This window comes from Meriones unguiculatus, chromosome 4, assembly GCF_030254825.1.
Source record: "Meriones unguiculatus strain TT.TT164.6M chromosome 4, Bangor_MerUng_6.1, whole genome shotgun sequence".
Taxonomy (NCBI): Eukaryota; Metazoa; Chordata; class Mammalia; order Rodentia; family Muridae; genus Meriones; species Meriones unguiculatus.
The window spans coordinates 123,796,285-123,809,324 of NC_083352.1; the positions used below are offsets into that span (position 1 = coordinate 123,796,285).

Sequence of the window (13,040 nt, forward strand, 5' to 3'; positions counted from 1 at the left end):
TCGTGCTAGAATAAAAAAATGGGCCATGAGTGGCGGCACATGCCTCTAATCCCAGCATTCAGGAGGCAGAGGCAGATAGATCTCTATGAGTCTTAGGCCAGCCTGGTCTATACAGTAAGATCCTGTCTCAAAAAACAACAAACAAAAAACCCAATATAAACTAAAATAAAAAAAATGACTTATCTAATACTTTGCTCCCTCTCTAGATTTCTCTGTTCTATTCTTAGCTGTGAAATGAGTCTGCTCCCAAAGATACTTTTAGGATAAGGCTAGGTGAATGTTCAAGCAGAGAAGAAAAAATATCATTCATCAAATAAGAGTTTTGTTGCCTCTGTGTGTGTGTCAGCATGTTTATGAAGATTCAGTTGGTCAGCTTAAACATATGCAACAAAGTACAAACTCAGTTATATGCTTAGATGGCTCAGGAGATCAGAATATGAACTGCTAAGCCCAATGACCCATGTTATATCCCTTGGGTCAGTGGAAAGGAAAGAACTCCTTGAATTGTCCTCTAACTTCCACATGCACAAAATAAATATAATACAAAAATCTACTTTACATATATTTGTCTGTGTTGATTATACATCTGTATGGGTGCCCTTGGAGGCCAGAGAAGGGTGTCAGATTCCCAGGAGCTAGAGTTACAGGTGGTGAGTCACCAGCAGAAGGTGTTTTAACCACTGAGCCATACTCCAGCTTATTAAAAATAAAAATCTTATCTCAAAAACTGAGCATAGTGGTCTACATATTGCCAGTAAACCCAGAATATTAAGGATGAGGCAGAAACATCCTAAGTTTAGGATTGGCCTGGACCACATGAGAACCCCACCTCAAACAAGCAAGCAAAACAACAAAATCCCAACTATTTCCTGGGCTGGTGAGATGGCTCAGTGGGTGAAAGGGCTGGCTGCCAAGCTGGACAACTTTAGTGCATCCTCAGGTCCAGAAGGTGGAAGAGAACTGACTATATTGCCTTTAACCTCCACACACATGCTGCTCAGTGCAGAAACATTATACATGCAGACACACAGATACATTAATGAATGTAAAAATGTTTACATTAAAAAAAAAAAAAAACCTGCTTTCTTAGTGTGGATGCAGGGTAACAAGCTGGCCCCCTGCTGCTGAAACTTCTTTTCTGTCTGTTGCCAGTGTCCCCTACAAAATAGACTGTGTATCCCTAGAGGTATGATACAAAATAAACAATTCTATCCCCCTCCCCAAAAAAACCCAGGAAAATATTAATGTCAAATATAAACTATTATTTTAAAATGTTTCCTTTTTACACGTGCTTTACCTCCTTGTATGTTTAGGAACTGCACGTACACCTAGTGCCTGTGCAAGGTGTCCTGGATCGTGTGGTGCTCTGCAAGAACAGCACATGCTCTTGACCACAAGGCCATCTCTCCAGGTCCATAGATTATTTATTAAGTTGGGCATGGTACTCCAAGTGTATAATTCCAGGATTTGGGCATTAGAGGCAGGATGACCAGGAATTTAAGGCTAGCCTAGGCTTCCCGAGACCTTAGATGAAAACCCAAGTCACATAAACATGTACAATTATTTTGTGTCAATTAAAAACAGTAACAGTAGGGAGTCTGGGGAGGTGGCTCAACAAAGAATTAACCTATCAAAATATAAGGCACTGGGTTTATTCCCTAATGCCAAAACAAACAAAAAAACTGATTAAATAAAAGAAAAAAAATTGTGATATATCCTGTAACACATTAAGTAAAATAAGCCAGTCAGAGAAGGGCCTGATTTCAGTTCTTAAATTAATTAAAGTCCCAGAGACAGAGTATGCTGGTCATCAGAAAGTGTGTGTTTAGTGAGCACACATCAGCTGATGGCTAAGAGAGATATCTACATGACCATACAACCATGTGAACCCATTTAATAGCACCAAACAACACACACCTACAAATGGTTAAAGTCCAAAAGTGGTTAAAAGTAGATTGAATTTGAACATGAACTGTACTTGAGATTAAGACTGTTTGGTCATTTTTGGAAATGAGGTTAAACTGCATTTTAAACCAGAAAACAAGGTGGGGAGCTAGAGCTCTGTTAGTAGAGATACACTTACAACTTACACGTGGTATACATATGCACACTCATACATCCACACGCACACACAAACAGTAGCCAGAGGCTAAGTGGATAAAAGACTAGTTGCTCTATTTCTGATTTTGCTTACCAGGTATGGCTTCTGGGTAACCAATTTTCTTTCCCAACTTTTTCGATACAGAACTTCTGTGGTCCATTGCTCCCTAAAGCACAATAAAAGTGGAGTTTGTTGATGTAAACGTTCTGAAATTATGCTTCCCAGTTCGACAGCAGCACCACTACGCAGAGGCACACTGTGTCCCAAACCTCCTGCACACACAACCCTGGGAGCAGCAGCCACGCACACATTTTAACAAGCTTCCAGGCACTTCCCACGAATGGTGAAATTCAAGGATCATTTTGTTAATGTACACCAAGAAAACCTTAGCTGGCATAGCACAATGCTATGATCAATGACAGCCCACATAAGAACACATAAATATCCAGTTATCACAACTTTAGAAATGTAACCACCCTGGTGACTTCAACAGTAAGGCCGTGCTGGCATGTCCTGTCACAGCTGACACTTAGGCACACACTCACTCTCCGTAATGCTTGCCTCTTGTCAGACACAGCTGTGCTGCTCATCAGCACCAAGAAGACACTACTGCTCCCCAGGAAGCACTTACTGGTGGTCAAAATGACTGGTGAGTGCTGCTGGCCTGTTGGACTAGAATGGCCAGGTCAGTGAATGTTGTGAGTTTATGGAGCAGCCATGCTAAAATTTCCTGTGTCCTACTGACTAAACAACAGAGACTGGAAATTCTTTTGTGTCTGCAACAATGAATGAATGAATCAAGTTCCTAAGCAGTTACACAGAAAACCCGGTAAGATAAGGAAACAGAAATGGTTATCACAAGAACTATCAAAAACTATTCTGTACTAAGGAGGCATTCATTCACTCTGCATGCTTCCTTCTAGTCACTAGTGTTTCTAATCACAGAGACAAGCAGTCAGTAGTTCGAATTAACATGTAATAGAGAGGATTTTGAAATTTAATAGAATCCCACGTGCCATGACCATCATCATGACTGTTTTCTCAATAATACACCGAACTGTAAGCCTGAAGCCAGGTGGCTGAGGCCTGTAATCCCAGGACTTGGGAAGTTCTGTAGCAGACCAGGAGACCAGAAGCCAGCCTCTCCTACAGCTGAGGCTAGCCCAGTTACCAGTTTAAGAAAAAAAGGAAAGAGGAAGAGAGAGGAAAGACTGTAACTGTAAAAGTAACATTCTTAAATTATGTTTTTATGTGGCTTGTTGTTTTTATTCTTACTTTGACACTGTCCCTTAGTTAATTCCTTCCATGTAGACTCTTGCATCTATATTCCTATTTTTAGTCACCTTTCAAATGATAAGTATCCTACCTTTAAAAAAAGATTAGACCCTTGATTTGTGATGAAATTTTATGCAAGAAAACAGTAATAATAATGTATGATGGAGTGTTTGTGTGTGCACGCACGGATATGCCATGGTGCATATGTGAAGGTCACTAGAACTTTGTAGAGTTGACTCTTTCCTTCTACCGTTATGTGAACTCCTCGAATTAAATTTGTCAGGCTTACATGTCTTCATCTGCTGAGACAGCTTATTAGCCCTAAGCATAAATACGTGTGTGTGTGTGTGTGTGTGTACGTGTGTAGATATAGATCTATATATGAAAATGTTTATATACATATTTAATACTTTAAAATTATTTTATGTATATGGGTATGTTCGCAACATGTATGTGTGTGCCCCACATGTGTTACTGGTGCCTGCGAAGGCTTGACGGGGGCATTGGAACTCCTGAAAGTGCAGTTACAGATGGTTGTGAGCCAATATGAGGGGCAGGGAATCAAACCCAGGTCCTCTGAAGAGCAGCCAGTGCTGTTAACCACTGAGCATCTCTCCAGCCCCTACAAATATATATTTTGACACTACAATTTATTTACTCTTTTAGGGATAAAATCCAGGACCTCACACGTGTTGGTGAAGAGCTATACCACCAGCCTGACACTACACTTTTAAATAAGACCCATCTTATTTTTCTCCAAATTGACCTTTATAACTTACTTGGCAAGTGTATTATCCTACTGTATATAGCTTATTCCATTTTTCGTTGCTCCTTTTTTTTTTTTTTTTTTTTTTTTTTTCTGAGACAGTTTTCTCTGTGTAGCTTGGATGTCCTGAAACAGGCTGGCTTCAAACACACAAAGATCTGCCTGCCTCTGCTCCTTGAGTTTTGGGATTAAAGCCATGCACCACCACTGCCGGCTTCTTTTGTTTTGTTTTGTTTTGTTGAGGCTAGGACTTATGTAGTGCAGGCTGTCCTCAATCATGCTCTGTAGCTAAGGATGGACTTGACTCCTAATCCCTCTACCAACACCTCCCAAGTGCTGAGATTACAGGCATTTGTCAACATATCTAGCTACTTCTCATCTTTTCTGTATCCTTTATGACTTTTTGGCACTTAGAGATCTTTTCTTAAATTCAAATATGTTCTTAAAAATAGAAACAAATGTTTATATACTAAATATATCGTCTAACATGGCTCTTTATCAAACATGCACGTAGAGGCAGGAGGACCAAAGATTCAGAGTTGTCCTTAACTATACAGTGAGTTTGAAGCCAGTCTAGGGTACATGAGAACCCTGTCTTAAAAAAACAAAACAAAAACAAAAACAGCAATCAATCAATTAATCAATATAAAAAAAACATGCTGAGGTAAGAAATAAGAAATCATCTCCAAGTTCATAAAATCTGGTTGACCATGGCTGGTTCAAACAAGTACATTTGTCTGTTGTTTCTGGTGTATACGAAATTATTCAACAGTAGTAAGGTCACCAGTTTCCACAAAAAAGGAACTCGTTATACATACCCATGAGGTCAGCAAATCCTCCCACTGGCAATCGGCAGGTTCCAGTAACAAACTGCAGAAGTCTCATCCTCTTCTCGTTATCAATTTCTTTAACAAACTGTTAATATCACATGTAAGGAGAAATATATGTCATGTTATATACAGCTTATTAAACAAGAAAGAAAAAAACGATCATTTTAAATCTTAGAAGCAGCTGTGGTATCAGCAATATAAGACAGTAAATTTAATAGATCTTACTAGACCATCTCAGGATGGTCTCAGACCAGCCTTCCAAGGCTCACAGCTGCCTTCCTGTGCACCACGGTCTGTTTTCCTACAGCAGCCTTCCCTGCTCCCTCTACACCCAGCACACACCTGTGGTTACTCAGGATAGAAAGGTTTAGCTTGAATAAATCTCTTGGTTTCCTAAACAAATCAAGCTCATGAAACGCAACAGCCTCTTTCCTCAAAATTTTAAGGGATTTATAAGCTACACATAGCCAGAAATGGGTAGTTCTATCTCCTGCAAATGGGTCTAAATACAATGTTTCCAGCAGACGTTTCTATTCTGTAGCATATTTTGGCTGAGTGAAATATGTTCTTGTAAGAATTATTTTTCCCTAGTTACTTAATATCAATGAGTTAGTTAATTATTTAGTTAGTTTTTGAAACAGGTCTTACATCTTCCAGAGTGGCCTCAAACTTGCTATACATCTGATAATGTCCTTAACATCTCAAAATCTTCCTATTTTAGCTTCCTAAGTGCTAGGATTAAAGACATGAGCTACCAACCCTGGTTTTCTCGTCAATTATTTCAGTTCATCTTTTCTCCTCCCCACACCCCCCCCCCCCGCCCTTTTTCTTTTTAGTTTTCAAGACAGGGTTTCCCTGTGTAGCCCTGGCTGTCCTAGAACTCACTCTGTAGATCAGGCTGGCCTTGAACTCAAAGAGATCTATCTGCCTCTGTCTCTGCGTCCACCTCTCAAGTACAGGGTTAGGGTTAGGTATGCCCCCCTCCCCCCCACCGGCTCTTCTTTGTGTTTCTTAACATGAATTCTGTTACATGTATAGAGGACATTTAGAATTTTATTTTTTAAATTTATGGTAAGTGGACAGTGAGATGGCTCAAGGGACAAAGGTGCTGGCTCCCAGGCCTAATGCCCAAGTTCAATCCTCAGGAAGGATCTACTTAAAACAAGGAAAGAACCGATGCCTAAAAGTTGTTTTCTGAGTCCATATGCAAATGATGTCATGCATGCACACCACACAAAAACAAATAATGTAAGGCTGTGGTAGAATATGCATACTAAAATTTACCATGTTATTTTTTTTAAAGAGTTATTTATTATGTATACAGTGTTCTGCCTGCATGTGTGCCTGCACACCAGGAGAGGGCACCAAATCTCATTATAGATGGTTGTGAACCGCCATGTGGGTGCTGGGAATTGAACTCAGGACCTTTGGAAGAGCAGCCAGTGCTCTTAACCTCTGAGCCATCTCTCCAGCCCTCCCTGGTAATTTCTGTGTGTATATATATACTTGTCATGTGAGTATGCACATATATGTGTGTGTGAACATGCATGTGTGTAGGAGTGAGGGGTCAATGTTGGATGTCTTCCTCAACAGCTCTACCTTGTCGTTCTTATCTTTGAGAGAGAGTCTCTCATGGAACGTGTAGCTTGCCCATGAGCTACAGCAGATGGCTAGTACACTTAAGGATGCGCCTGTCTCTGCCCCGTCAGTTCTGGCACTAAGGCGTGTGCTGCTGATTCAAACTCAGGTCCTCATACTTTCATGACCAGTACTTTTCAGACTTAGCCACATTCCCAGCTCCCTATGATAACAGCATCAAATACTTGCGCACTACTACCTAACTATCGTCACTATGTGGAGCGTGCTTTCATCACAAAACTCACTCCCTACAGCCTGTTACCTCAACCCCACCGTCTACCACACAGCAAGGTTTAATCCCAGCACTCAGGAGGAAGAGCTCTGTGAGTTCTGGCCCAACCTGGTCTACAGAGTTGAGTTCCAGGACAGCCAAGGCTACACAGAGGAACCCTGTCTCAAAAATAAGATGATGGCCCAGAACTATTAGACCAGGCTGCCCTTGAAGTTGCAGGAATTCGCCAGCCTCCTGAGGACTGGCTATACAGATGTGTGCCAACAAGCCAGGCCTCGGAACTTGTTTTTTCCTGCAGGCTTGGAACTGAACTCAAGGCAAGTGCTCTACATCTGAACTATGTCCCTAGACCCTGATTGTTTCTTGAACACCCCCACCCCAACTCCCCCAGTGTTGAACACTGCATTTGCAGCCTGAAACATACTAGGTAAGCCATCCTCCAGCACAAAATTCATGTTTTTCCTATTTCTGAGATAGGCTTTTGCTAAGTATCCTTCTGCGTTAGCCTCCAAGCCCTGGGCATGAGACATCATAGTGCTTCTAAAGCCTTACACTGTGTTATGTGTCGAAAGTTTCACTCACTTTTAGAGCTAAACGGTATTATATTGTATGTACACACCATTTCTGGTTTGCTCATCTATTAATATGCGTACAGTTTGATTCTGCCTGTAGGTGAGCTTGAAAAACAACCCTGCTGAAAATACTGGTAGATAGCAGTATCTGCTTGGCGTTCTGGTTATTACTCTTTAGAAGTGAAACCATTAAATCATGTCAACTATGTGTTTAACTGTTCTTGTTTTCTTTTTAAGACAAGTTCTCGTGTAGCCTCAACTCCTGGTCCTCCTGCCTCCCAAAAGCAATAACAGGGATACGGCTGCCATGCCTGGCTATGTCTAACTTTTTGGTGAACTGCCACACTATTTCCCATTGCAGTACGTTACTCTCTTACTAGAAATGAACGAACGAAGGTTTTGGGTTTTCCACATGCTCATCAAAGGTTCTGTCTCTCCATTTCCTAAACCCATGTGCACAAAGTCCTATCTAGCTGGGGTTTTAATTTGCATTACCTTAAGAACTCAAGCACTGGTGATTTATTTTTATCTATTTTATTATTTGTAATTATCTATATGTAAGTGTGTCTACAAGTAGGTATGTGGGTGGGAGTACAGGTGCTCGTGGAGGCCAAAGGCACTAGACAGCCTGTAACCGGAGTTGCACTTTGGAGTCATTGATAAGGGACCATGAACCAAACTTGGGTCCTCTAAAAGAGCAGCAAGCGCTCTTGCCTGCTAAGCCATGTCTTGAGGCCCAATTTATTTTTTAAATTATTTGTTTTGTGTGATTGTGTATGGAGTAATGAGTGCATGTGAAAGTCAAAAGGACAACTTCCACGAATCTGTTCTTATAGCAACAACTTTGGAATTTTGGTTTCTTTAAAAACATAGAAATATTATAAGAATGTGTTATCATTTTACTCTCAGGTGTAGGGATACGGGGCTGTTTCAGACTTTCTGCGGCAGGTGACTATGATTTGCCTCGTGCTCTAGAGGTGTGGTTTTGTCGGCTGCAGACAGTGTCTGAGACTGTGTGACTTTTAAAATTCTGGGCATTTTTCAAAGGGTGTATAAATCCTAGAGCCCAATAGGTGGGTTAGGGTTAGCAGTTGTTCAGGAGGGTTGGTTGCCATTTGTTAGTGGTTGTGCTCAAAGACAAAACAAAAAGGAAGAAATTAGATTCAAGGCTCTTTCTCTTTCTCTCTCTCTGTCCCCTCTCTCCTTCTTTCTCTCCTCTCTAGTGATAGAAATGGAGTGAAAAGGGGAGTTAAAGGTGGGGGGAAAAAGAACCCACAAAATAGCAAAGACTAGCTACATACTCTCTCATTCTACCGGTGGGTCCTGGGGGATCAATTTCAGGTCACCATGCTTGCTAGCAAGAGCACTAGCCCAGTGAGCCATATTGCCAGTCCTGTTTTTATTTAACAAAGAAAGAAGAAGAAGAAGAAAGAAGAAGGGAGAAAGGAGGAGGAAAGAGAGGAAAGCAAAGAGAAAGAAAAAAAAGAAAAAGATCAAGTATTTTATTTCATTTGTGTCTGTGCCTGAGTTTATGGATGTGCGTCATATGTGTGCAAGTGCCCAAGGAGAGCAGAAGAGGAGATCAGACCCCAAACGGAAAGTGCAGGTGGCTTGAGCACCAATGTGAAAGCCAAGACTCGAACCTCAGTCCTTTCCAAGAGCAACAAGTATGCTATACTGCCGAGTCCTCTCTCTAGCCCCATTTTATTTTTTCAAAAAACTTTAATTACATTTTTGTTTATTAGTGTGTAATATTTATTCTATGGCCACAGAAGAGCCACAGAGCAGGTGAAGGTCAGAGGACAACTTTCAGAAGAAGTTGGTTCTCCTTCAACCATGTACAACCCAGGCTTCCAACTTAGGTCAGCAGGATTGGCAGCAGGCACCTTTACCATCTAGGCCATCTCTCTGGCCCTCAATTTTATTCTTTTAGTTTGTGTTGGTGGTGATGGTATATACATGTACACAACTGTGTGTGCAGGTGTGCAGGTGTGTGAGTATTTCTTTAGGCCAGAGGTCAATGCTGAAAATTTTCCTCTACCATTTTCTAGCTCTCTTTGTTCTGGCCATGATCTCGCTGAACTTGGGGCTCACTTTCTGGCTAGACTGGCCACTGAGCCCCAGGGTCTTCCCATCTCTGCTCCCCAGCACTGAGGGTAGGAGCATGTCTTGGCCTAACTCTTCTCTACATGGGTATCGGGCATCCAGACTCAGGTACTCATTTCCATAGTAAGCACCTTACCTACTCAACAGCCCAAACAGTAGACATTTTTTGAGATCTCATTATAACCCTAAACCATACCTGTTAAATCTGCTGTCTGAACATTCTATCATTCTTAATAAAGTAGCAGTGATCAAGCCATACACTATAGTTCTATGAGATTCCAAGAATGACTGACATCAAATATAAATGAATCAATCTCTTTTTTTAACAATTTTTAAGACTTAATTTATGTGCATGAGTATTCTGCCTGCATGTATGTATGTGCAGCACATTCATGCCTGTGGACGGTTAAGAGCCACCATGTGGATGCTGGGAACCACACCTGGGTCCTCTGCAAGAACACCAAATGCCCTTTACTGCTGAACCATCCCTTCGGCCCGCAAATGAATGACTCCTACCTTCTGGAAGAACCTTATACTCTGGCAAAGGACGAGGTATGTGTTGCTAAGGCTTTAGAGTGTTGGAGGTTGGTCTGATGCTTATATTTTGATGCTAATTACTGGCCCTCAAGATCTGGTTACTGCCCTATTCTTGTTGTGTAAACCTGCCTAAGACTTTATTCCTGATTGGTTAAAACAAGGCTTGTACATGGGCAGGACAAAGGAGGGAGGCAGAAGGAAATAGGTGTGGCAAAGGTTCCTGAGATATGGGGACAGGAAAATCACAGAAAGGAGAGAGACAGAGAGAGAGGAGAGAGGACATGACGATGGGTTAGTGTGGAAGAAACCATGTGGGCCAGAAGGAAGGACTCCAGGAATAGAGTGGAGAGAAATACCGAGATAAAAAATATAAGCAAGTACTTATAAGATTATGGATAGAAGGTAGAATCTAACAGGTGTCTGTGTCTATTTGATTTTGATACTGGGTTAAGTAATGCCGAAGTAATAATTATAGGGCTAATAATAAACATTATATAGCTCAATACCTTTTTTGTTACAACATTACAGGATTCTGTTAAAATCATATTTCTTATAATGTATTACTGTAATGCACTGCAAAGAATAGGGGCCTGACATTTTATTACTTATTTTGATAAATTCTTATAAAAATAAAATGCACTCTGTGTTTATCTATAGAAATAAAGTTAGAAACAAACCTGCCAAAACCACATGATCTGTTTGCTTGTTCTAGTGTAGTGACGGTAGATGGCATGTCTCTGCCAGTCATTCAGATCAATTTCTTGCATTCCACACAAAAGGACCTTTAAGAATGAAAAAACAAGTTGTTACTTAAGGTAACCAAAAATGTTTCATATAAACAAAGCTTAAGTGAAACATAGCAACTAAAAATACATTGAGCAAGCATCAGTAAACTACATCAAGAGTTTTCTCTACCTGACTCAGAGAGGGCAGGTCCTATGCATAAACCTTTAAAAAAATTTTTTTAAAAAGTGAGTATATACACATGGTATATACTCACTCATACAGACATGTAATATAGGATAAACCTACTAAAATCTGTACATCTAAAGATACTAATCAAGAGAGAGGACCCTGACTAAAATGCTCAATCTCCATCCTGAAAGGCAAAGAGGAAGGACATCAGAAGAAGAAGAAAACAGGAAACAAGCTAGAAACCCACCACGGAGGGCCTCTGCAAGGCTCTGCCCTGCAGACTCTCAAAGCAGATGCTGAGACTTATAGCCAACTGATGGGCAGTGTGCATGGAATCTTATGTAAGAAGTGGGAAATAGTAAGATCTGGAGTGGACAGGAACTCCACAAGGAGAGCAACAGAACCAGAAATTTGAACACAGGGGTCTTCCCAGAGACTCATACTCCAACCAAGGACTATTCATGAAGATAACCTAGAACCCCTGCACAAATGATGCCCATGGCAGTTCAGTGCCCAAGTGGGTTACATAGTAATGGGAAGAGGGACTGCCTCTGACATAATCTGATTAGCCTGCTCTTTGATCACCTCCTCCTGACGGGGGAGCAGCCTTACGAGGCTACAGAATATGACAATGCAGCCACTCCTGATGAGCTCCTGATGAGATCTGATAGACTAAGATCAGAAGGAAGGAGAGGAGGACCTCCCCTATCCCTGGACTTGAAGAGGGGCATGCGTGAAGAAGGGGATGGGAGGGTGAGATCGGGAGGGGAGGAGGGAAGGGCTTATGGGGGGATACAAACTGAATAAAGTGTAATTACTTTAAAAAACACCTTTTAAAAATATCAATTATTGACTTATTTTATGAGTAGGGATGTTTGTCGATATAAGTGTCTGTGTACCACTTGAGAGCCTGGTCCCTCGGATCTGAGCACTGAACCCAGGTCCTTTGGAAAAGCAGGCAATGCTCATGACCCCTGAGCCACCTCCCAGTCCCAACAATACTTTTTTAAAAGGTAATGCTTTTTTTGTTCTAGTGTAAGTTAAGAGTGTTTTAAACATCTGCTAACATAAAAAATACAGATAACACCGGAAAGATGAAAACAATGATTTTAAAATATACACCAACATACTAGAGTAAATAAAAAGTAATTACCTCTAATTCCTTTGCATCAAAATATTGCAAATATTGCTGGGGAAGAATTTCATTAAAGCCCTCAAAGAAAGCTTGTGTCTGCTCTTCAACACCACGAGACAATCTCCACTCAGCTACCATTCTGGCAAATAAGATTGGAAACTGTATCAGGAAGTTAAAAGTTTACTTTTAATTTCTGCATGTAAGATTAAAAATGTAAACTTTATTATGAAAACCTGAAATATGAACAAAAGTAGAGAAGCATGAACTCCTTTTATTTAAAAAAGGATCTCACAATATAGCCCAGGCTGTCCTATAACTCATTATATAGCCCAGGCTGGCCTCCAGCTCAAGGCAATCCAAGTGCCTCAGCTTCCCAATGGCTAGAATAACAGGTATGCACCACCATGACACTTTCGAAAAAAAAGTGAGGGAACTACTTTTTTTCAACCATTTACAAAAAAAAAAAAAAAAAAAAAAAAAAATTATTTCAGCTGGGTGGTGGTGGCATACACCTTCAATCCCAGCACTCAGGAGGCAGAGGCAGGCAGATCTGTGTGAGTTCCAGGCCAGCCAAGGCTAAAAAAATAGAAAAACCCTATCTTGAAAAAACAAAACAAACAAAAAAAAAATTGTAGATTTCAACTCCGTTATATAAATCTCAACAGCTAAAATTCATATAAAATTTTATTTTGTTTCAGAATATTTTCTTTAAAAGACTTTTAAACAAGCAAACAAATGTATGTATTTTAGGAATATTGAGTTCTTGACAATAATCCAACAATAGAAGCACACATGTGCACAAGACTGACCATATACACAAGTTTCCAAAAAAAATTTTTTCAAAAAATGTTCTTTGACCACAATAGTATCAAGTTAGAAAAACAGAAAGAAAAAGAAAAAAAAACAAACAAACAAAAAACAATTAGGTCAAGT

General features: G+C 40.5%; 1 protein-coding gene across 14 annotated transcripts in view; it reads right to left on the bottom strand.

Annotated features, from left to right (window-relative positions):
- The window catches only part of Itch (itchy E3 ubiquitin protein ligase), a 115,985-nt gene that overhangs the window by 2,886 nt on the left and 100,059 nt on the right, over nucleotides 1–13,040 (bottom strand). For 13 of the 14 annotated variants that reach the window (XM_060383027.1, XM_060383029.1, XM_060383026.1 and 10 more), the window contains 4 exons: nucleotides 12,126–12,246; nucleotides 10,735–10,839; nucleotides 4,961–5,057; nucleotides 2,195–2,267 (listed from right to left, as the gene is read on the bottom strand). In XM_060383027.1, coding sequence (XP_060239010.1) covers nucleotides 2,195–2,267; nucleotides 4,961–5,057; nucleotides 10,735–10,839; nucleotides 12,126–12,246 — 396 coding nt within the window. Of the gene's footprint in view, nucleotides 1–2,194; nucleotides 2,268–4,960; nucleotides 5,058–10,734; nucleotides 10,840–12,125; nucleotides 12,267–13,040 lie in introns of those variants that run through there. The other variant, XM_060383030.1, reaches the window with a different exon arrangement.